We start from the raw sequence: 22618 nt of genomic DNA on the forward strand, positions 1-22618 counted from the left end.
TCGTCATCATCATCCTGAAGTGCGGAGCGGTCGAAGCCGGTGGGTGGTGGTGGTGGCTCCTTGCGTGAGACGCAGCATTCACGGGCAGCTTCAACGGGGGAAGGACTGATCCTCGGTTCGGTGCAGAGATCGATCTTGAATTGTTGACGGGAGGAATCATTAAAGCCCCCGTGTTCTGCGTGGGACGGAGCATTGCAGCACGAGCGGAAGGGGGGGGCGGGGGGGGGGACGCCGGGGGGGGGCGCCGGGGGGGGGGCACGGGGGGGTCTCGGTACTTCACGCGACCACCCTCGCTCATCAATCAAATGCGCAAAAGAGCAAAGCAACATCGGAGCCGCTCGTCACTGCTAAGGCGACGCACCCGTTCTCAGCGCTAGAAAGTGCGCCTTTAAATATTTCATTTTGTTAGTCTTTCCCCATCACCCCCCTCCGCACAATCCTTCCCTGTGAACAACCGCAGTCGAGCCTACGTACGCCAGAGTGTGCTGCTGAAGGGGGGAGGAGGGGGGTGGTGGTGAATAGCGTAGACACAGGGACGTGTCTGCCGTGCCCGTCGTTCACCGCGCACGAAGATGCCCGGAGCGACGCGCCCCGTAGCTCTTCTCGCCGCCGCCGCCGGCCTCCTGTGCCTCGCCTTGGCCGGGAACGGCGCCTGGGCCGCGTGCCCGGCGCTCTGCACCTGCACGGGCACCACCGTGGACTGCCAGAACCTGGGATTCCGCGCCGTGCCAAAAGGCATCCCTCGCAACGCCGAGAGAATGTGAGTAGAGAGACACGTCGCGTTTGTGATGGGGAGTGGGGGGGTCTAAGCGGGATGAGACTCGCGAGCGAGCGTGATTGTGTGCTCTGCCACGCTTTGCTACCGCAACATCCTCGTCGTCGTTCTAATCATCGTTCGCTCCGGCATCGTAATCATTGTAATTGTCGTCGCCGTCGTCAGCCGATTTCTCTTCCACCGCATCTAATTCTCCCTCCGTGTCCTTCTAACCGTCATTTCTTCCTCTTTCTGTGATTATCTTGATAATTGCTCTCACGTTCCACCTTCTCAGTAACATTTACATCTGCAACAGCGTCTGGCTATTCCTCTTAAACATACATTTACTCTCTCCTTCGCCTACCTCTTTCAAAGTCGATCATCATCTGCCTCAACCACCTTCTTTTCATCCGTCTAATCATCTTCATCTGTCTGCTTTTCAACCCCTTATCGCCACTCCATCTTATCCTCCTCATCATCATCATCATCATCCGCTTAATCTTATCATCATCATAATGATCATCATCAGCCTGTTGATTCACCACCTCCTTACTCCTCCTGTTGCTGCTAATTATCATCGTCATCATCGACAGCCCACGCGTCTAATGAATGGACCGCCCGTGCGTGTGTTTGCCCCAAAGTTGTAAATTAACTCGCGCGCCTCGACGGCGAGAAACGGCGATCGTAGCCACGAGTTGAGAGCCGTGATGGCAGTTGGCGTAAGCCGCACAGTCACTTTATAACGAGTCGACAAAACTGCCCGCTCTAATGACACACTTGACGCCAGATTTAAAAACAAAAAGATGAGTCTCAAAACTTGACGTGGAACTCTTGTTGCACGAGCCCGGCTCTTGTGCGTAACGAGCGGGCTGCAGTCCTCCGTCCAGGCAGAGTGAACGCTCCAAATCGTCGCAAATCTAATCTGCCTCGCCGCCGACTTTGTAATTCATTGATAATGGACTTAATGACGGGCCAGTGAAGTCCAGTTGAGAGTTTATCGGACAGCGCGCCGTACACGCACCCGTGGTTGTATATGCTTTAATCGCGCTGCTGTGGTTAACTCACATTTGTTGGAACGTGGAACGCAAAAAAAAAAATCATACTTCAATCATTTCCAAATCGCGTACGAATCATCTGCGTGATTGTTAATGGCATACTATCAGATGCAGAGGTTGGGGTTTGGTAAGTATTTGTTTATTTACGGCCGCTGGCGTTTCTGAACAGATTAAGGGAGCATCGTTGGCCTAACTGATGCTGTCGTACGGTTCTTTTAAATGCTTTCTAACGGAATGGTTTGGGGGTAGAGCTGCTTATGGGCAGGAGGAGGAGGAGGCATTGAATGTAAACACACATATTTGCTTTGAGTACATTGATGGAGCGGAGTCGTGCCTCGTGTAGACAACAAACAGCGCGCTCCCCCCTCTCCCACGACAGCACGAAGATTGTTTTATTGTCGCCTTTAAATGCGCAATGACAGTTGCACTGAAACGCGACACCGGCGCTTGAAGATGCGATTATAAAATAAAAAACGACGAAGGTTAGAGAGAGGGAAAAAAACACACACACACGTACAATCCCCTGCCCTCACATTGCATTACAATTCGGCGGGGTCACGTACTCATCTCGTGTATGTATGTGTATACAGTACACGCCACAGTAGTCATGTACCACGAGTCAAAGTGTGCACGGGTTGTGTTTGCCATGTTGTGAGTGCAACGTCGAGTGCACGGTTTCCCAAGCTGCAGTCCTCACGACCCACCACGCCACATGATTCCGCGTCTGCCAGTTTAGTCCCCATTCAAATACAAATTAACTCGTTCGATGATTGGTCAACACGCCCCAAGTGTACACGCTAAGCATTCGGCGGGTTTTCGCGTTATTAAGATCGAGATCTCAGTGTGCGTGCCTGTTTGTGTGTGTACACACGTATTTTACGTGACGTAGATAGCGTTAATTGCTTAGCGCGTCACGTGGGACGAGCTTAACAATAATCGGGTGCGTGCAGCGTGGAACGAGTTAATTTGTATTTGTATGGGGAGGAGAAGACGGATAAACGCGGACAGACGTGTCGTGGTGGGTCGCAAGGGACCGGCGTTTAGGAAACCCGGTTCTCATGTTTGCCTAGCGAGCTGTTAATCGCCTCGCCTGGTATACAGGAGGTCGTGGGTTTGACCCCGATCCTGATAACTGTATATTTGGAGTTTGCATGTTCTCGTCGCGGTCGCGTGGATTTTTCTCCAGGCACTTCGGTTTTTCCCTACACATTTAGAAACATGCTTTTCAAGTGTTTGGCTGCTTTCCATTTCCAAGTAACAAGCCACTTCGTTGAGCTATCATTTGTGGCCAAATCGCTTCTGAAAAATATCTACATAGTTCAGTGGGCCTTACCCGGTAAAATAAAACTTGTACAAATACTATCGTAAATATGGGCATTATCCTTGTACGCGTACGTGTGCATGTGGTTTATGTTAATAACACATTGCATAATCCATCGTAGACATGGATTTAAAAAAAAAAACGCGTGTGTTTCACGCCTGCGTTCGCGACAGTGAATGTCACCAGACGAAGTGCGACGATGGGGTGCCCCCCCCCCGTCCCAGTCGACAAGCAGATGTCCCCACACGGCCACTCCGATTCACGCCGTGACATTTGACCCTTCTTCATCGGCGCACGCGCTTAAAACGAGCAACGTGGGTTTGTTGATTGCTTACTGGTGCCGGGAACACAGCGACGCATCGCACGAGCAGCACAACAAATCCTGCAGCGCGTGACCTTGTTATATGGGGAGGTGGGGAGGACATACAAAACACTGGGGGGCTGATGGGCACGGCAATGAAATCCTGCCCGAATTAAATGGTAAAAATGAATAAAAACATTTATACACCTTTATACAGCTGGTAAATTATATCACCACCATGAAATAATTGTCATCATCATCATCGTCGACTCATGAGTACAACAGTATTGACTTTACTGTAAGAATTTTGAGGGGGGGGGGCTGAACCTTCAGCAGATGCGAGGCGTGTGGGGGGGGCAGTCCCCTCCTGGTGCCAGTCCGACGTTACAATCTAGAACAGGGCTGTCACTCAACACAATCTAGAGCAGGGCTGCCACACAACACAATCTAGAACAGGGCTGCCACACTTTCTTAATCACAGTGCATTGCGGCTCTTGAAATATTGAGGGTTTTATTTACCGAATTCGAAAAAAAATGCTCTTCCTGTTGTTATTTCAGTTGCCGACGCCTGGTCTAGAATGTGGAGTTTCTAGCAATGACGACTCTTTATCTACCACCACCCCCCGCGCGTGCAAAGACAAAGATCCCCCGTGTAGCCTAAACAGACTGTTGCGGCAAGTGCTGTTAGCGAGTAGCACCTATGAAGTCCGGCATGGCACACGGAGGTGGGTGGGTGGCCAGCACCACGCCCGGCCGCCTTTGTATCCCCAGTGGCGATGTTTACTACACACCGCACCGGGTACTCATTTGAGGCCGAGTCGACCTAGGGGGAGGCCCATGACCGGTTCAGATAATCGTCACCGGCGTTGGCCGTGAGCGGGAATCGAACTCGGGTCGCCGTGTTCGTTGCGCATTTGAGCTCCGACCGCTACGCCACCGCTCCCGCGTTCACGGTGCCCGCATCGTGCTCATCGGCGATCTCCGGACGTATCCGGCGCGCTTGGTGGAGGGCAGCTCATTGAAACCCGAACACCAACAACAACAACAACAAAAATAAGTGCGCGGCTCGTAACGATTCCAAGCAGAAACGACATCGCCCGCATCGCGAGCAAATAATTTGACATTTGGAGCGCCACGTGTGCCGCGGATTTACATTCAGAGTCCCCGTGCTCCGTGCCAAGCATTAACCGTCATCGGGCGTGGTGTTTTACATTGATGTCCTTGTGTGTGTGTATGTGTGTGTGTGTGATTGAGAAAATTGCCCGCAATTACTCAATTACAGTGTCGAGATGTAGTTCTCAATGCACGCTTCACGCGAGACGCAGTTTTTCAGTTTCATTTATTTGGTATAGCCCTGTGAACCAACGCGGTGCTGCATTGGGCCGCGTGTGTGCGGGATAAATTGCCGCAAGGCACACATCGACCAAAATAAATGGTGATATACGCACAATATTGTTCTTTCGGCGTCTGCGTTCGTGTGTGTGTATGTGTGAGCGGTGGCGCGGTGGTTAGCGCGTTGTGCTCCAAACCCGGCGACTCGAGTTCGATTCCAATAACAATTATCTGAACCGGTCCTGGGCCTCCCCTAGGTCGTCTCATCCGCAAATGAGTACCGAATGCGATGCGTAAACATCGCCACCAGGGATACAAAGGCGGCTGAGCACGGAGCTGGCCACCCACCCCCTCGTGTACCGTGGCGGCCTTCATAGGTGCTCGCTGACATCACTTGCCCCAACAGTCTGGTCCAGGCTTTGGTGAGATTGATTACGTCAACTTCTTTGTCCGTGGCTCCTCCTGTTCATTCGAGAAGACATAACGGTGCCTCGGTGGGGTTTCGGTTAATAACAAAGAATGTGCATGATGTGTTTTTTTGGGGGGGTTAGATCGCGTAAATATAAATGTGTCGGTAAAGCCGCCGCCACCCGACACAGCCAACTAGTGAGGGTTGTCACGTAAGCAAAACATGGCAATTCGTGACTCGTACAGCGCACCGGTGTGTTGGAGAGCAAATCCACAACATTTACAATCAGAATATCGTCATGCTCTGCATTTTGCGTACCGAGAACGTTATTGTTATTACTTTGTCTTTGGTGCAATTAAAGCGGATGATTAACGTTTCAGAAAAAAAAAAGATTCGTTAAATTTATTGGCAACAACATCAGTCGCGTGGCATTTCGGATCGGCCACACGGTGGCTGCGTGTTTGCTCTCTCCCTCGGGATTGTTCGCACAGCCCCGTGATATTTGCTTGAACGTTTGGTCCACGCACCTACCCGTGATATCGTGATTTCGCGGATACCGCCGGTAATCAATGAGTAAATAAAGCAGATGCAACGATTGCTCTACTAAGAACGTGTGCGCGTGTGTGTGTGTGTGCACGCGCGTCTCTATAACAACATCAATCTGCACACTTTGAACATTGCTGGTTGAAGTTAAAATAACAAATAGTTTTATTTTTTAATCCGTTGGCTCTCATTCACATCTTAGCGGTGTCTGGCCGAGCAAAACAACAGACAATTTTACTCCGACGTGGCGTTTATTTTCTTTGCAGTTGTGCTGTTTCACCCCTCGTGTGTGTCCTGTCGGGTCGTACCGCGTGTCGTTGTCGACGTTTCACTCCACCGGCTGGGAACTTGTTCCCGAAACGCACTGAAAACGTAAACAGGCAATTACCCGGTGGGTTTTTACTTTTTATTTTCATTTCCTTTTGCAAAACCCAACGTAACGCCAAATCCTGATCGCGTTACAATGCCGACGAACTTACCGTCAGAGTGTGGATCAAATCCGTAATCTCCGAATTGAGTGTCCTGTGTGGAATCGTTCAAAAGCTTTTCCTCGGCAGTTACGAGGTCTGTCTCGTTAACCCCCCCCACCACCCCCTAAAAAAAAAAAATCTAAAGTGATCGCTCACCTTTAGAAGGGGGAAAAAAATACCCCCGCTCTGTGACGTCACCGTTCGTCATATTTCACCGATGGTGACAGTCACGTGGACAGAATCCAAGAAAAAACGCGGACTCCTTCGTAAATTGTGGCGGTTTAATGCTCCGCGAAGTGCCCATTAAGAAAACATGTGGTACCTCCACAATACACACACACACGCGCAGGCGCGCACACACAGACAGACACATTTACACGCTCCGAGGGACTCGTGACCCAAAATGTGCAATAATTTAGGGCGGCATTGAAGGCAACCTGGCCCTCCGGTTATGTTTTTGGCAATATTCCTTTGGCACGCGCGCGAGCGACGCCCCGCGCCTTCCAATGCGAAAATAAATTAGCGGCGCGTCACGCGATAATTCATTAATCTCGAACGCCGACGTGCGATATCTTGCGTGCCGTTTGTTTAGCGAACGGAACACCAATTGAGTGCGTGATTGCTCGACGCGCGCACCGCGGTAAATATACCCCCCGGCGGTGAGGCTATTGAGTGCGCAGGCGGTGCAACTGCACCGAGGCGCACAGACCAGAAGGGGACCAGGTGGCAGACTACGAAGAGAGGGGGGGGGGACAATTTTCATCGCTGGCACCAGCGCCGATGCAAACCGAGCGACGCCACTGCCACTCGCACGGCAAAGGCGAACACTAAATATTGACACGATAGATTAACTGTGAAAATATTTAACTTGGTGTATACAGCATATGTGAGAGTGGTGGAGGGTGGGGGGTGGGAGCTTTGGCGCAATGATTGACACACGAGGCGATGAACCCAGCGACCTGAGTTCAGTTCCGTGGCCACTGCTAACCCCGCCGATTGGCGAGCGATATCCATAACAAGCCCCAGAAACCCCCCCCCCCTCGCCCAGCCCCCACCCCCGTGACCACTGTGGTGAAGTATGGTCAAACCACTCCTCGTGACCAACACGACACGGCGTGGATTTCATTCACCCATCAGTGGATTTGACAAGTGGCTGTGTGTATCGTTGTAATTTATGATTAGATGTGTACGCAGCATCCTCTTGGATTTGCAAAACACGCGGTGACGTTTGGGACCTCTTTACTCCAGGAATAATTGGCATCACACACGATGTTGCGGCAGCTTATAGCCACTTCATGGAAACATTCCTGACAGTAATTACATTTTTGCACCGTTGTGACGAGAAATGTAAACTCTCATATCTGCATCTCGATCATGATGATGATGATGAAGATAAAAGCACAATAAATTCCTACTACTTCCCATCCGCCGAAAATAAACTTTTGAGTTATTTTGAGCCAATTTTTTCTGGTTATTGTATGAACATACAGCAGACGTGCGCGCGCACGGTAGTCCAGAAATAGAACGACGCTACAATGCGCATTCCTCTGCAATGCGAGTCTTAAGTTAACTACTCACCTAAGGCAAAGCGAGGCCTACTTCCCGTCACACTGCACAACCGCAGCGGCTCGGTACATGCTGCGTGTACACCACTCGACGCTTCACGTTGGCATTGGCGTTATTTTGTGTGTGTGTGTCAGAAAGAGGTTCAACGTGTACTGTACGTACGTATGTTGAACTTCTTTCGCACCGTACGTAGCCAACCGTGCTAATCGGAGCTGCGGGGGAAGGACAACAAGCTAAACACAAACAGCTGTTCTAACGGAATGAGTTATAATCTAGATTTCAAAGTTCACGGCTCCATTGGCTTCCTAATATCGGAAGGGAGAAGGTTCCAGACGGCCGTAGAAGCGCATTTGAAAGCGCGTGATGCTGTGGTCGTTTTTGTTCGACGGTTAGCCAGAAGCCGCTGCGAGGATGACCGGAGTTCGGGTGACGGTTTATGCTCCTTGACGAGATCAGCGACGTATTGTGGTTCATTTGCGGCAAGAAATACAAAAGAAAAAAATCCCCCGTATAGCCTTCACATACTATTGTGGCAAGTGCTGTTAGCGAGCACCTATGAAGGCCGGCACGACACACGAGGGGGTGGGTGGCCAGCGCCACACCCGGCCGCCTTTGTCTCCCCAGTGGCGATGTTTACACACCGTACCAGGTACTCATTTGAGGCCGAGTCGACCTAGGGGAGGCCCAGGACCGGTTAGGATAATCGTCACCGGCGTTGGCCGTGAGCGGCAATCGAACTCGGGTCGCCAGGTTCGTAGCAAGAAATGCATTCGTACACATACATCGAGTTACATCGAGTGAGAGGCTATGCTTCATTAGAGCCGTTGACAAAGTGTGTGTGTGTGTGTTTAAGTCTGCACAGTGTTGTACTTTGTGTGCACCCGAGACAGCTGCCGGGTCTGCATTTATGTGGCCAGCGCCGCTTTGTTCAACGTGCCCTTCTGACGTTAAGTAAACGTCCGCTCCTGCTTAATCAATCGATGTGTGGTCCCCTTTATTTAATCAGGTGAGAACCCATCGAAATTTGACACGCTCTGCGTCTTCCGCTCGGAGAGAAAAGAAACCGCGATGACGTTTGACAGAATTGAATGCATCCCGATGCATTGACCTGTCATCGTCGTTGTCATCATCAGCCATGATCAGTCTACTGCTGGATGAATGCCTTCTCAAGTCGCACCTATCCCTCACGGTTCGGCGATGCAACAATCCACACGAGCCGATCTCAGCTTCATATCCACGGCGGACGTCACCTTAGACCGGTTTATTCCTTTGACTGTCGCTCAGTATTTATTTTCGCCATTATCCCTTCCAGCCATGACATGTCCTGCCCAAGCCCAATTACTTATCTTACCAGTCAAAATAATGTCTTTGGCCTTCGAATGTTCTCTAATCCACGTGTCCTTCTTTCTGTCTCTGAGTGCAATCCCAAGAATGCATCTCTCCTTGCTTCTGTTGACCTGTACATAGAAAAATGTACGTTAACGTTTGTGCATAATGATTTTCTAACAACAAAAGTGAACACTAACACCTTTGCTTTTGTTGGTATCCTGGAGTTTAGCGGACGCTATTTAATTTGAAGCATATATATTATTTATATGTATTCATGCTCAAGAATACAAGATGTGTACGTCACACTTAGTCGAGCGGCAAGTCGCGTGCGGTGGGGAGAAGTGTGGATACTCGCGCGCCTTCCCAAGATTTCCGACCAGTGAGGAAGAGTAGGCCAAAATCATCTCGAGAGGGGGGGCTCCTCGCGCACTACCAATGACAACAGCACCTTACAGCAGCAGTGGTGTGAGCAAACAATTGCAGGACTGCACCTTTACCCTTTTACCTTTCATCTACATTCACGCCAGAGCTTGGCAGCCTTTAAATTCAAAACACATATCCGCTCCGTTGTACCGTAAATGTGAGGCCGATATTAATCAGAGCCCACGGTGAAGTTATTATAATGGGCTCTAAACGGGGTCGTCGTTGGGTCAGACATGCCACCACGTGGCTTTGTGAGTGTAAATTCGGCCGTGAACGGTGAGGCCACACAGGTGGGTTTTTACCCGCGTGTGGTTTTTAAATACGGCAAGTCCTCGACTAACGCGTGGTGTTCGTGCAACGAATCTTTCCTGTAACGCGGTTCTTCCGTGAGGGAGCGCGGAATGGCCACAAGTTACAACGCGGAACGCGCCGGCTCGTTCTAGCGGTGCATGGAACGTGCGCCGTTATAACCCGGTTTCTGAGCGGTAAACGACAAACTACTTTCTTGAGCTGCACGGCTGAGCGGTATGATACAGGACGTACGTATGTATGTTGAACTGCTTCCCCACCGTACATAGGCAACCACGCTGGAGGTGCGGAATGATACGGTAATGCAGCGGCGTTATTTGTTCCACCGTCTCAACGCGTGTGCGTGCGTCGTATCTCGCCGAGTTTTACCTTTATGTTATTTATGGAGAAATTCATCTTCTTGGTTCTTTCGGTAAAGTCACGTAGAAGGGAAATAATAAAATAATAATAATAAAACATAATAAAATAATATAATTAAATAATAATGTCATAATGTTTAATTATTATTTTATTATTTCCCTTCTACGTGACTTTACCGAAAGAACCAAGAAGATGAATCCCTGCAGTCACGAAAGCTTTAAATCGAAATTTATGGAGAAATTGTTTTGCTTAGGGCGTTTTTCGCTCAACGCGACACTGTTCAGGAACGCATCTACCGCATTAAACGAGGAATTACTGTGCCCACGAGGATGCAAAGGAAGTTTGCGCGGGAGGAGCTGGCCTGTTACGCAGCTGTAACCGAGGGTTCCCAGGTCTCTGTTACATTGGGAAAATGAACGCAGAGAGTTGTAACGCAACTAAAACAAAAAGGAAAGCCATTGACTGGGTAATATTGCCCCAAGGTAAATAAAGTTTGCGCGTTCTGCTATGAGTCAGTTTGGCATTCGCAGCGCTTTCACTCCTGGTACCGGGTCACTCAAGGGTTATTTGTCACCAGAAGCCACTAGAAGTCTACGGAATTGATGATGAGCTATGTGCAATTCAAATGACCTTTGGCTTAGGTCAAAAACACCAAAATATAAAATTTGTCACCAAGCTAATTTTACGGGGTGTTTTTTTGTTATATAAATGTTTAAACTCTCCTGCCATTCCTCTTCATGTTTGAGTTGACAGCTGAGGGAGTAGTGTTTGTGAAATGAAGAAAAATACGAGCAACATGAGGGGCTGGGGGGAGGGGGTCAGGTGAGGGGGGGGGGCAGGGTTGAAGCTGACTTAAACTGTAAAATTTCACAACCATTGTATTCGATTTACGACAATAGTTGACGATCCTGTGTCTTGTTACAGATTTTACCACTTGGGTGCTGTTACACTGGTGAATGATGTATGACATGCAAGACAATTACATAAGAAATATAGAAGCCACAAGTATTTTATTTATGAGTGTAACTGCAGCTATTTATATATGAAATGGATCTTTTTCAATTCTACTCATTCATAACGTAATGTAAAGTTCAGCTCACTCTCTGGGGAATCTGATATTGCTCAATTCCATATGTCTTTGCATTAATTGTTTCGTAAACCCCTCTGGTGAGTCCTCAAATTTTCACAAATTGCAGGCATGTTTCAAAAAAATATCCGGCGTAATCTTACGCGACATTCTTTGCGACATTCTACTTGTCCTGTGTCATTTTGTTACCCGTATCAACAGTCGCAAAACGTGGATAGACCAATCGCGGAGCTAGATAACCTGGAGGTACCTGGGACATCGTGCACGCTCCGTAGAATGCACACACAGCGAATCGATGCCCTTTCAATCAGGCGAGATCCAATTGAGATGCATTATCTCTTCTGCTGGACAAACTTTGTAATCGCGGTTTTTTTTTTATATTGTCCGCGATTAGGGCCAAGATTTATACTAAATGATGTCAGGTAATACATTTTGTTGATCGCCAACTAGTTCACAGCCGATCGCGTTCTGAGTTAATCACAATGTCTCCCACAATGGCTGTGGCGGGAATTGAACTAATGGCTCCCCGCACACTGGCTTGTCGGTTGGCTCGTTGGGGGGAGAATCAGAATCAGAATGTGTATTTATACTGGAGGAATCCGATGAGCTATGAAGCTCTTTCTTCATAGATGTCCAACAGGATCGGACGGGGCTCATGTGTGCAGCGGCATACCCAGCTAATCGATTTGTAGCATTCAAAATGTGCTTCTACCAAACAATGACAGTAATTTTGATTTAAAGCTTTTGTGACTGCAGGGATTCATATTATTGGTTCTTTCGGTAAAGTCACGTAGAAGGGAAATAATAAAATAATAACTCTTCTTCCTAGCGTTTTTCCCGCTGTGGCACAGGGTCCGCTTTTCGGCATTGTCTTCTCCATTTGGCTCGGTCCAGGGCATCTTCGGGGGATGCGTTTAAAATAATAACAATTTTACAATAAAATTCTCACGACGTTTCGATTGCAACACAAGCAATCATCATCAGGTGTGCTGTGGTTTTCACAACTGATGATGATTGCTTGTGTTGCAATCGAAACGGCGTCAGAATTTTATTGTTTATTTTTATTATTTATTATTTCCCTTCTACGTGACTTTACCGAAAGAACCAAGAATATGAATAACAGTAATTGCAAATATTTTTTATTTGTATAACATTAAAACTATCTTAAATTACATCTACGTTCAATCATTATACATTTACACGTTTACAATGATGTAAAATCTCAAACGTAGTCTGACAAACAACTGCCACCTAATTGCCCTTGTGTCTTTCCCTGGGTGCACCTCTGTGTGTATGATGTGTGTGTATTTTTGCGTGTGTGTGTATATATTTGTATGTGGGAGTGCGTATGGGTAGTGTAGCGGGTAGCGCACTGCGCTACGAACCCAGCAACCCGAGTTCGGTTCCCGCTCACGGCCAACACCAGTGACGATTATCTGAACCTGTCCCGGGCCCCGCCTAGCTCGACTCAGCCTCAAATGAGTACCTGGTGCGGTGTGTAATCATCGCCACCGGGGAGACAAAGGCAGCCGGGTGTGGTGCTGACTACCCACCCCCTAGTTTACCGTGCCGGCCTTCATAAGTGTTCGCTAACAGCACTTGCCCCAACAGTCTATTAAAAGTGATACAGGAGACCTTTGTCTTTGTGTGTACAGGTGGTTCTCTGCTATTGCGCTGCATACCAATCCATGCGCCTGGCTGTGTTGCCGTGGGCTCGGAGTCTCGCAGGGTCAGATGAAGGCCGCTCATCGCCGTGCGCTCGTGTTTTGTTGTTCACAGCGACCTCAATGGGAATAACATCACGCGCATCAGCAAGGCGGACTTCGGAGGACTGCGCCAACTACGCGTTCTGTAAGAGCCCTCTCGCCCACCTACCGCTCGCGATACGAGATCGACCCCCCATTGTCGAATCCCCCCCCCCCCCCCCCCCGATTGCAATTACCACCACCGAAAATTTTCATTTCCAACGGAAATATATTCCCCGGGTCACCGGCTAGAATGCTGTGTAGTAGGCACACGCGAATGTGAGCCGTAGCCATGGCAAGAAAGGTATACTGAACGTGGTGTGCAGGGCTTGAGAATATTTTCTGGGTCGATGGAGCGGGCACACGACTAATAGGCATGCAGACGGGTAGTGACAGTCAAAGTGAGTACGATAATGGACGTGGTTTGCCGGGTGTGTAAATGTTTTTCTGATCTCCGACCTAGACAAACAATATTTTTTTTTTATCCAAATAATCTTCACGTGTTTTGCCTTATCCATGTTTTTGTTTTATTCTGGGGGCCGCTATCCTTCCGCCAACGTTGCGCCAGATAGTGGAGTGTTGACCGCAGTTGTTTGCTGACGGTGAACCTGGCTATGGTAGTTCTCTAGCGTTGTGCCAGATAGTGGAGTGTTGACCGCAGTTGTTTGCTGACGGTGAACCTGGCTATGGTAGTTCTCTAGCGTTGTGCCAGATAGTTTAAAATTGACCGCGGTCATTCATGAACGGTGAACCTCACGATGGTAGTTCTCTCTTCCACCGCCCTGTCGTCTTCGCGCAGCTGATCCTTGCGTGTTTTTTTTCTCGCCCGCCTGCTCGTTCACAGGCAGCTGATGGAAAATCACATCGTCGCGATTGAACGCGGCGCCTTCCAGGACCTGAAGGAGCTCGAGCGACTGTGAGTACATCGCCCGAGAAAAAAATATTTCCGTGCCCGGCACACAACATCCAATGTACCTCTCGCTATGACTGTGACTACTAGCTACGAGCCACGTGACACCTGCTAGCCACGTGACACCTACTAGCGATCTTGAAAATATTCAGTGAACAATTAGGCCCCTGAAAGTTGCACTTGTTTTCCCTGATTGTCATTAATATGATTAATTCGTGAAGATAAATAATTCCCAGGCTAATGATTATAAGTATTTGTTCCTACCAGCATGCATTCATTGCCCCCTACATGCAAGTCTGTTATTCATTCCTCTCTTATCTAACTTGTATATATATCTCTTGAAAAGGAATTTGGTTTAAGGTTAGTAACTGATATTCTTGGTTCTTTCGGTAAAGTCACGTAGAAGGGAAATAATGATGATGATTGCTTGTGTTGCAGTCGAAACGTCGTGATAATTTTTATTGTTTATATTAATATTATTGTATTATTTCCCTTCTACGTGACTTTACCGAAAGAACCAAGATTATGAATCCCTGCAGTCACGAAAGCTTTAAATCAAGAGTTAGTAACTGAGTTAAGTTTGGACTAACTTCGGACCAAAGTCATTGTATGAAAAAGTTAAATTATGCTGTATTTATGTTGAACTAATTTCGCACCATATGTAGCAAACTGTGCAACGTACACTGCATGAAGAAGTTGGGCAACCAGTCTTCAAATAAATCATTTAGTGGAAAATGCATGGATATACGGTAATGCAAAGAAAGATTAGTCCGTTTCAAAAATAAGAGGGAGCACAAATATTTCAGAAAGGGGACCAATATTCGTGAATGTCAGTTCTGAGCGGGAATGCACATTTGTTCTCTCTGGAGCAATTATTCTGGGAGAGGGTGGGGGGGAACACACATAATCTCTGACACCTTCACGACAGCACGTGTGTTCTATTACGAGTGGCACAAATGCTAAATGTACTTGTTATGCAATTGTAGAAACACGCACACGACAATTGTCAGCACAGCAAGGGGTGTCCGCCGTTGTTTGTGCCGGGGCTCAACCCAAACTCCTGGAGCGGTCACGTGCGTGGAGCTCGCTTTACAGGGCGTCTTTGCGTCGGCCCCGGCTCTTGAGCCCTCCCAGCTCAATTTCAATTACCGGTGGTGCGGTGAGAGCCACGGTCTGCGCCGATCGTCAGGGATGCAGGGACTACACCGGCATAGTTTCTCAATTGCAGCCACTCACGAAGCAGTATTTTCGTACGTGGGATATCTTTGGCAGATATTAAACTCCGTTGTGAGAATGTCGGGGTGTTTTTTCTTTTTATGGATTTTTTTTTCCGCAAATCATGCGACACGCATTTGTTAGTTGAAGCTACTGGCTGGATGGCCCCTGCTAATGGAAGTCGACAAACTCCGCTCTGTACACGCTGGAGACCCGATTGACATCTCAATGAAATGGCTAAAAAACAATCGGTTTTTTTTTTGATCTGCAACATTGTTTGGCTTTGGAAAGACGATTTCAGAAAAATATATCCGATGAATTTGAATTTTCATCACTGTGACAACCTAGCCCTGAATCAACCCTTAGATGCTTCGTGCTACAAGAAGCAGTGCGCATGATAATTCCTGCAGTCACGAAAGCTTTAAGTCATGATAATTGGTTCTCGTGCACGGAGAGAAAAGTGCGGGTGCTGCCATCTAATCTAATATTTCGATTTAAAGCTTTCGTGACTGCAGGGATTCATCTTCTTGGTTCTTTCGGTAAAGTCATGTAGAATGGAAATAATAAAATAATAAAAATAAAACATAATAAAATAATTCTCACGACGTTTCGGCCACAACGCAAGCAGCCGTCCTCAGGTGAAGAACAGGTCTGTCAGAAAGACAGCGTCTGAATGACAGACCTGTTCTTCACCTGAGGACGGCTGCTTGCGTTGTGGCCGAAACGTCGTGAGAATTATTTTATTATGTTTTATTTTTTTATTATTTCCATTCTACGTGACTTTACCGAAAGAACCAAGAAGACTAATCTAATATGTTACGCTAGCATGGAAGAGTAGGCCAAAATACCTTCTAAATAGAGGCTGTATAGCTCCCTCTGGTGGAGGCATTTTCGTGAGCAGTGGTGTGAGCCAGTAATGGCAGGGCTGCACCTTTACCTACATCGAAGGTAGGGCGCGGGAGAGGTGGTGCAATGGTTCTCGCACTATGTTGTTAACTCGAGCGACTTGAATTCGTTTTCCAGCCGCGGCTAACATCAGTACGTGGGTGACATCTAAACCAATCCTGGGTGTCTGTACCCCCTCCCCCACCAAGTTCGCAAGCTCACTCTGACCGGCATGGTGAAGTATGGCCCAACAACTCCCATTACCGACACAGCACGGTGTGAGAACTTCATCCAGCTGGAAGTTATCTATTCTATGTTATTTTCTACATGGAGGGCCTAGATTGGAGCGGTGTCCGTGACGGTGTGGCGCCGAGTCCCTATTACCCTCCGAGCTGTCGTAAACGGACTCTGCTGGGGGCTCTGCTCGGGCTGCGCGCTTTGCCGCACGACGAGCGGTGAGCAGAGCGGCGGTGGTGGCCGCGTAGTCACAAAGCTGTGCCGCGCAGGCTGTCATTAACCTTGAGCCGCAATTTCCTCCGTTATAATTTAGCCTTTGCAATTAAGCCGCTCTTGTGCCCTCTATGATACTCGTGAATTTTTTTTTATTGTGGTTAGTCATGCTAGTTTGCAATTGGGCGAGAAGAACATTTTTACCTGATTTTTATAATTTATTTATTCCGTCCCTTAATTTAATCCCGATTGTTTTTCTACGGTGGATGTATACATTTGTCTCGGAGATGCCAGTGGAATCGCTGAAGGCAATGTTTCTCAACGCCAGTCCTCACAGACAACCTTACACCACAATCCACCTTCTTAGCTTCACCAATATTGCCTAGCGTGGGTGGGTCACGATTGAACCGACTGCAGTTGAGAAACGCTGGCTCAGAAGTTCCGCGGGCTGCTCTCGCACCGAGGTCCTGTGTTCACCTCCTCCATTCCCTGTGGCCCAAACGGCCATTAAATACACGGGGCACCATGCCCACGGGGCCGCGTCGCAGCTCAGCGGCAATATCCTGGGGTCAAGCTGCGCAAAGACCCAAAACAATGGCAAGACGGATTTGCTGTTGACACTGCTTGAGGTGGCCTCTATGGAGAGTAATTACGCTGCACAGTTGCCCAAATCTACGTCACGTGACCAAGATGTGACCCGGAATTAAATAATTATCCGAACAATTATGGGGAAGGAAATATCTCACCAAGATGATGATGATGATGATGATCATCATGCTTCTCCAAACGTCCATCTCCGGACGTTTTGACAGCCAATCGTGATACCTTTTAATCCCTCTTCGTGCAGAGGGGCTTAGGCCTTGCAGCAGTTAGAGTGGCAACCGAGCGATATTTCTTTGCTGCAGGACAAGCGGACGCTTTGTTGGGGACCTCCTGAGCAGTTTACCCGAGGAAACTGGCACGTGGACCGGCAGGAATTAAACATCTTTCATGAGTTTGCCGTTGAAACATCTGGAGATGTAATTACTGTGGTTGGAGAAGCGTCATCGGCATCTTTGTGAGACCCATTATTGTTGAGACACGAAGACGTAGCCCTGTCTGACATTCTGCAGCTGTCCACAAGTGTTTATGATTCACATTAATTGTAAGCATAAATGTTGACTTGAAGCTTTCGTGACTGCAGGAATTCATATTCTTTGGGTCTTTCGGCAAAGTCACGGAGATAGAACAATAAAATAATAAAGATTAAAATAAAGTGAATAAAAATATAAGAATTTCACTTCAATTTTATTCGTTCATTGTTCTATCGACATGACTTTACCGGAAAGACCCAAATAATATGTAAGCATATATGTTATTAGGTTATCATGTTCACATGAAAGTCACTGGTAAATAGATGTAAAAAAATTGTATCCTTTCCAAACACTCAAGCTTAGAAGTACCGTATTGGCAGCATTAACATTGTCCATTCACATATGATACAATCCAATTGCGATTCATATAGCGTCTCAATGGAGCTATATCTTAAGATACTATTTGGAAAAGTGGGGCATGCGCATGACCACAGCGATGAGATGGTGGTGCGTTATTGAAGCAAGTCGCGATTGGGAATCACACCGCACACACGGCTACGTAAGGCAACAAAGCCGCAGTGGCTTATAAATATCCACAAATCACGGAGCACTGAAACAAACGAATCTCCATTGAAAACTCGTTTCTTTAGAATTGCTTTTCGTTTTTTCTTTGTTGTCCTTCCCCCGCACCTCCGATTAGCATGGTTGGCTAGGTATGGTGCGAATTTTTTTTACGTGCAACAAAATAAAATCAGGCTTGACGATTACAGTTACTTGAATGGAACACTGAATGGATCTAGGTTATGGATTGAGGGTTGGTCTCCATGAGGGCCGATGCGCTGCCAATCGAACAGACGTCCTTGCCTACGTGAGATGTGGACGTCTCCTGTGGGTGCAACATCGGTGCCGGTAGATCGAGCGTCTCGAACTTGGCCACGGCTCCGCCATCAACAATTTTACATTTTCGCTGGACGAGTTTTTGTTGTTGCAATTTCCAGAAATTGGTGTCAACAAATATAAACGTCACTCGCGCTAGCCGCCCGTGGGATCTCCTGATGTCCGTCTGATGCGAGGACGCAGCGTCCGATTGTTTGCGGGGCACAAGCACGTTCCGTTTTTGTCACGGCGAGACAGAAGGGGGCTTTGACGAGCACAGCAAGGGCCCTCTTTTTTTGGAACGTGGTTTTCGGTTCAGCGCTGCTCCACATTTTGCGGAAAAATTGGCGTGGCGTACCGATTTATCGTTGTTTTTGTTGCATGATTGTGAGCGCAAAAATAACAAGCCTCCCGCGCGCGGCAGAAGATGATGCGACCACAGCGCTCATCCAAGTGGCTGCTGCTTCTAGTACCGCTGCCAAAGATTGTTAACGTCGCGATGACGCTTGGCCGTAGCCGCATCAGCAGAGTCAAAGTGATCTCCTGCTGCTCAAACGAGCGTTGAGGCATTGAGGCATTGGTGCTCATCTCCTATTTACAGCGGTGGAAGTTCCACATACCTATGCCAGGATGCGCGGATGATGGGCTGAGTCAACCCCTATCCAGGATTTGAAATTGCAACTCGATAATTGTGAGCCAGCTGCCTCCTAGGACGGGTCGCGTTGGGTATCAACACCTGGCATATCGATGGGGGGCACGGGGGGGGGGGCTGGCTGCAGTGCAGTGGTTAGTGCATCGCACTCTGAACCTGACAATCTGGGTTTGATGCTTCACCCCCCTCCGCCCCCACCCCCTTGGCTTCACCAGCCCACACTGTTTAGCGTGGTTAGGTATGGTCATGCAATCCCATTAATTGACATGGCGTGGGGGGATACCTTAATGCAGCAGTGTATTGACGAAGGATTGTAGTATCAACAAAGCTTTGTTGATATCTGAAGCACTCTTTATTGATATGATATTGTGACAGTTTTCATCATTTTGCAAAAAAACCATGAGAGTACTTGACAAAGCAATAGCGAACCTGTGGATGTATTCCTCGATCGAATATTTGAACTTGCAATGCACGCTCTTGGCAGAAGCACGCTCGATAGTACGCCCTGCGGCCGGGATGTTACCGTTGCACAAAGGTCAACAATTATGCTTCTTGAAATCTTCAAGAAAATTCATTGAATTTGACATAAAACAAATGCCAAAGTCACACGATGAGAGGTCTAGTTTGTATTTGAGCGAAAAGTCAATTTCCTAAATCATCCGTGGCGTCGACATTTTATTTCCTGCACCATTTGTCTGCACACCAGTTAGGGTCGGTTAGTATTCTTTGCCAATAAAGGCTTATATCCACAGCTTACTGGGCAATGCAAGACCACGTGACTTGGCGATAACATCACAGGAATAGGCAACGCATGTTGCAATAAGCAGAGCGCCGGCCAAGGCGTGGCATCAGTGCTATTTTACAACGGGTATTGTGTCATTAATCATGTGATTGTAAGTAACATTACTGGCCCCCTTTCTTCATCTGCCAGTGCATTGACAAAGGGTTGTAAAGTATTTATTTTGCATTGCATTTACCCATGAAAAGCCTCATTGAGTGCCGGTAGAGGACAACAATGGATGTTGCCGCCTTGCTCTCTGCTAATAACATCGCCCCCCAGCAGCCAATAGCAACCTGTTTTGTGCACGGTGGTCTCCCGTTTGCCCATCCATCCAAGCGTGAGCCAGACTCAAAAGTCCTGCTTAGCTTCGGAGATAATTTGCACCTGCAAATATGTCGGGTGCGAGATGTGTCAACTACCTCGCCTAGTATACAAGAGGTCGTGGGTTCAATCCCAACCTTGACGGCTGTATAATTTGGAGTTCTTATGTTTCTCTTCCCGTGGTTGCATGGAATTTTCTCCGGGTCCTCTGGTTTTTTCCCTTCACATTTAGAAACACGCGTTTAGAGTATTTGACTGCTATACATGTCCACGTGATGAGCGATTCTTTGGGTTATCATTTGTGGACAGGTCGCTTCTGAAAAAGAGCGACATAGCTCAGTGGGCCTTACCTGGTAAAATAAACAATAGTTTACGTAGTTTAGTTTTCCTGCGCAGTGCTCCTTATTTATGTATTCCCGGCTGCTCATCTTGAATTGTTGAACTGTTAAAGTTTCCTTTTTTTATATATACGTGCATAAAGTGAATTTTAACCGCGTTCAGTTTCCATAAATAGCGAATTTGTGGAACAGGGGCTTCTGGGGAGTTGTGCTTTTTTTGTCACATTGTACTTCAAGACTGCGACTGCTTTTTTTCCCCCTGACACGACCGGATGGTGGAGGGATTTCTAGTAAAAGAACCCATCAGGCTCGGCGTATTGGTGGTGTAACTGTGACGCAGATTGGATCGCAGGAGAGATGCTCGGATGAATCAACATCCAACGGCGGTGGAGAAGTGAGCGTAATTAATCTCGCCGCCTCGCCTCGTTTCGCTGCCATTAGCAAACTTTCTTTTTTTTAAAGCACATTGCCTCCGGGGATAAAATTAGCGCAGCCGTTACAGCCTCGTTAACGTGCTGCTTCGAAGAGTGTGTGGGTTTAAAAAAAATATACATATTAAAAAAATATTCAGGGCCTACCTTGGCTCCTCCCACCCTCAACCAGTATATATAGAAATACTGTTTTATTGGTATTTCTCTCACTTGATACAGCTATCGTGCTGTGACGGTTCCACCTGAAGACGGAAGCTTGTGTTGCCTCCGAAACGTCGTGATTTTTTTTATTTTACTTTTATTAATTTTAATTTTTTACCTACGTGACTTTACCGAAAAAACCCATGAATATAAATCCTTGCAGTCACGAAAGCTTCAAATCTAGAGTTACCGTGCTTGTTTTTTACTTGCGTGTTTTTCTTGTGAAACCTCCAAAAGCAAATTTGACTGTTTATAGACAAACCTATGAGATCTCTTTTACCAGTGGCAAAATATAATAGTAGGTTTTTACCCTTTTAACTGGTACAAAACTGACACCTTGAATAAAGGTGTCAGTTTTGTACCAGTTAAAAGGGTAAAAACCTACTATTATAGACAAACCTATTTATTATCTGTGTCGATTTGTGTATGTAATTGACCAAACATCCCAGTGCAGGACCTTCTTTAGAGGAGACGTTTAGCAATCATTGCGGGAGGGGGGGGTCTTTGGTTGTATCGCACACCCACGTGGACAGCAAAGCTGTGAGGATGAGGCCCTTGCCACGCCCTGCGCTTCACGTTTGGTTATTTGACCAGAGGTCACCACACCGCTCAGTGTGGATTTGGTGGAGGCGGGGAGCGTATACGTGGGAGCATAGAAGTACTGTACAGCAATGGATTTCGCGACACCGTAAAAAGGACGCTTATTTATTTTGAACTAGGTACTGTAATGTATTCTATGTAGAGTATGAATGTGTGTGTATATATGTGGGGAGCGGTGGTGCGGCGGTTAGCGTGCTGCTCGAGTCTCCAGGTTCGATTCCCGCTCATAGCCACTATCAGTGACGATTATCTGAACCGGTCCTGGGCCTCTCCTAGGTCGACGCAGCCTCAAATGAGTACCTGGTGCGATGTGTAAAAACATCGCCACTGGGGAGACAAAGGCGGTCGGGCGTGGTGCTAGCCACCCACCCCCTCGTGTACCGTGCCGGCCTTCATAGGTGCTCGCGAACAGCACTCGTCCCAACAGTCGGTAAAGGCTATACGGGGGATTTTTGTTTTTATATGTGCACTTGAAATATATAAACTTGTAGCAGTTTGTTAATCTGCTACTAAATAAAGCCCTCCCAACGTCATTCCGCTCATGGGGTTTGCGTGACTGTCCTTTGTATAAATACACACATACAAAATTCTTTGTGTTGTATCTAGATCGTAATTGTCTCAGATTTTGACGTCTTTATAGTTTTAGGCGCCATGTTTAAGAGGGGGGGGGGGGGATGCCGCCTTTTGAGACAGCTTATGCTGCACCCACCACGGCTCCATTTGTCCTCACGCGTGTGTTGTTCTTCTTCTTGGTTCTTTCGGTAAAGTCACGTAGAATGCTTGCGTTGTGGCCGAAACGTCGTGAGAATTATTTTATTACGTTTTTATTTTTTTATTATTATTTTATTTCCATTCTACTTGACTTTACCGACAGAACCTAG

The 22618-nt window shown here is 47.5% G+C and overlaps 1 protein-coding gene across 2 annotated transcripts in view; it reads left to right on the forward strand.

Annotated features, from left to right (window-relative positions):
- The first annotated feature begins 285 nt into the window (after window positions 1–285).
- Window positions 286–22618, forward strand: part of LOC144721532 (slit homolog 2 protein-like) — a 188185-nt gene continuing 165852 nt past the window's right edge. For both annotated transcript variants that reach the window (XM_078599210.1, XM_078599211.1), the window contains exons 1-3: window positions 286–760; window positions 13039–13110; window positions 13849–13920. In XM_078599210.1, the coding sequence (XP_078455336.1) occupies window positions 573–760; window positions 13039–13110; window positions 13849–13920 (332 nt within the window). In that variant the 5' untranslated portion in view covers window positions 286–572. The remainder of the gene's footprint in view (window positions 761–13038; window positions 13111–13848; window positions 13921–22618) is intronic.

This window comes from Lampetra planeri, chromosome 12, assembly GCF_965212315.1.
Source record: "Lampetra planeri chromosome 12, kcLamPlan1.2.h2, whole genome shotgun sequence".
Taxonomy (NCBI): Eukaryota; Metazoa; Chordata; class Hyperoartia; order Petromyzontiformes; family Petromyzontidae; genus Lampetra; species Lampetra planeri.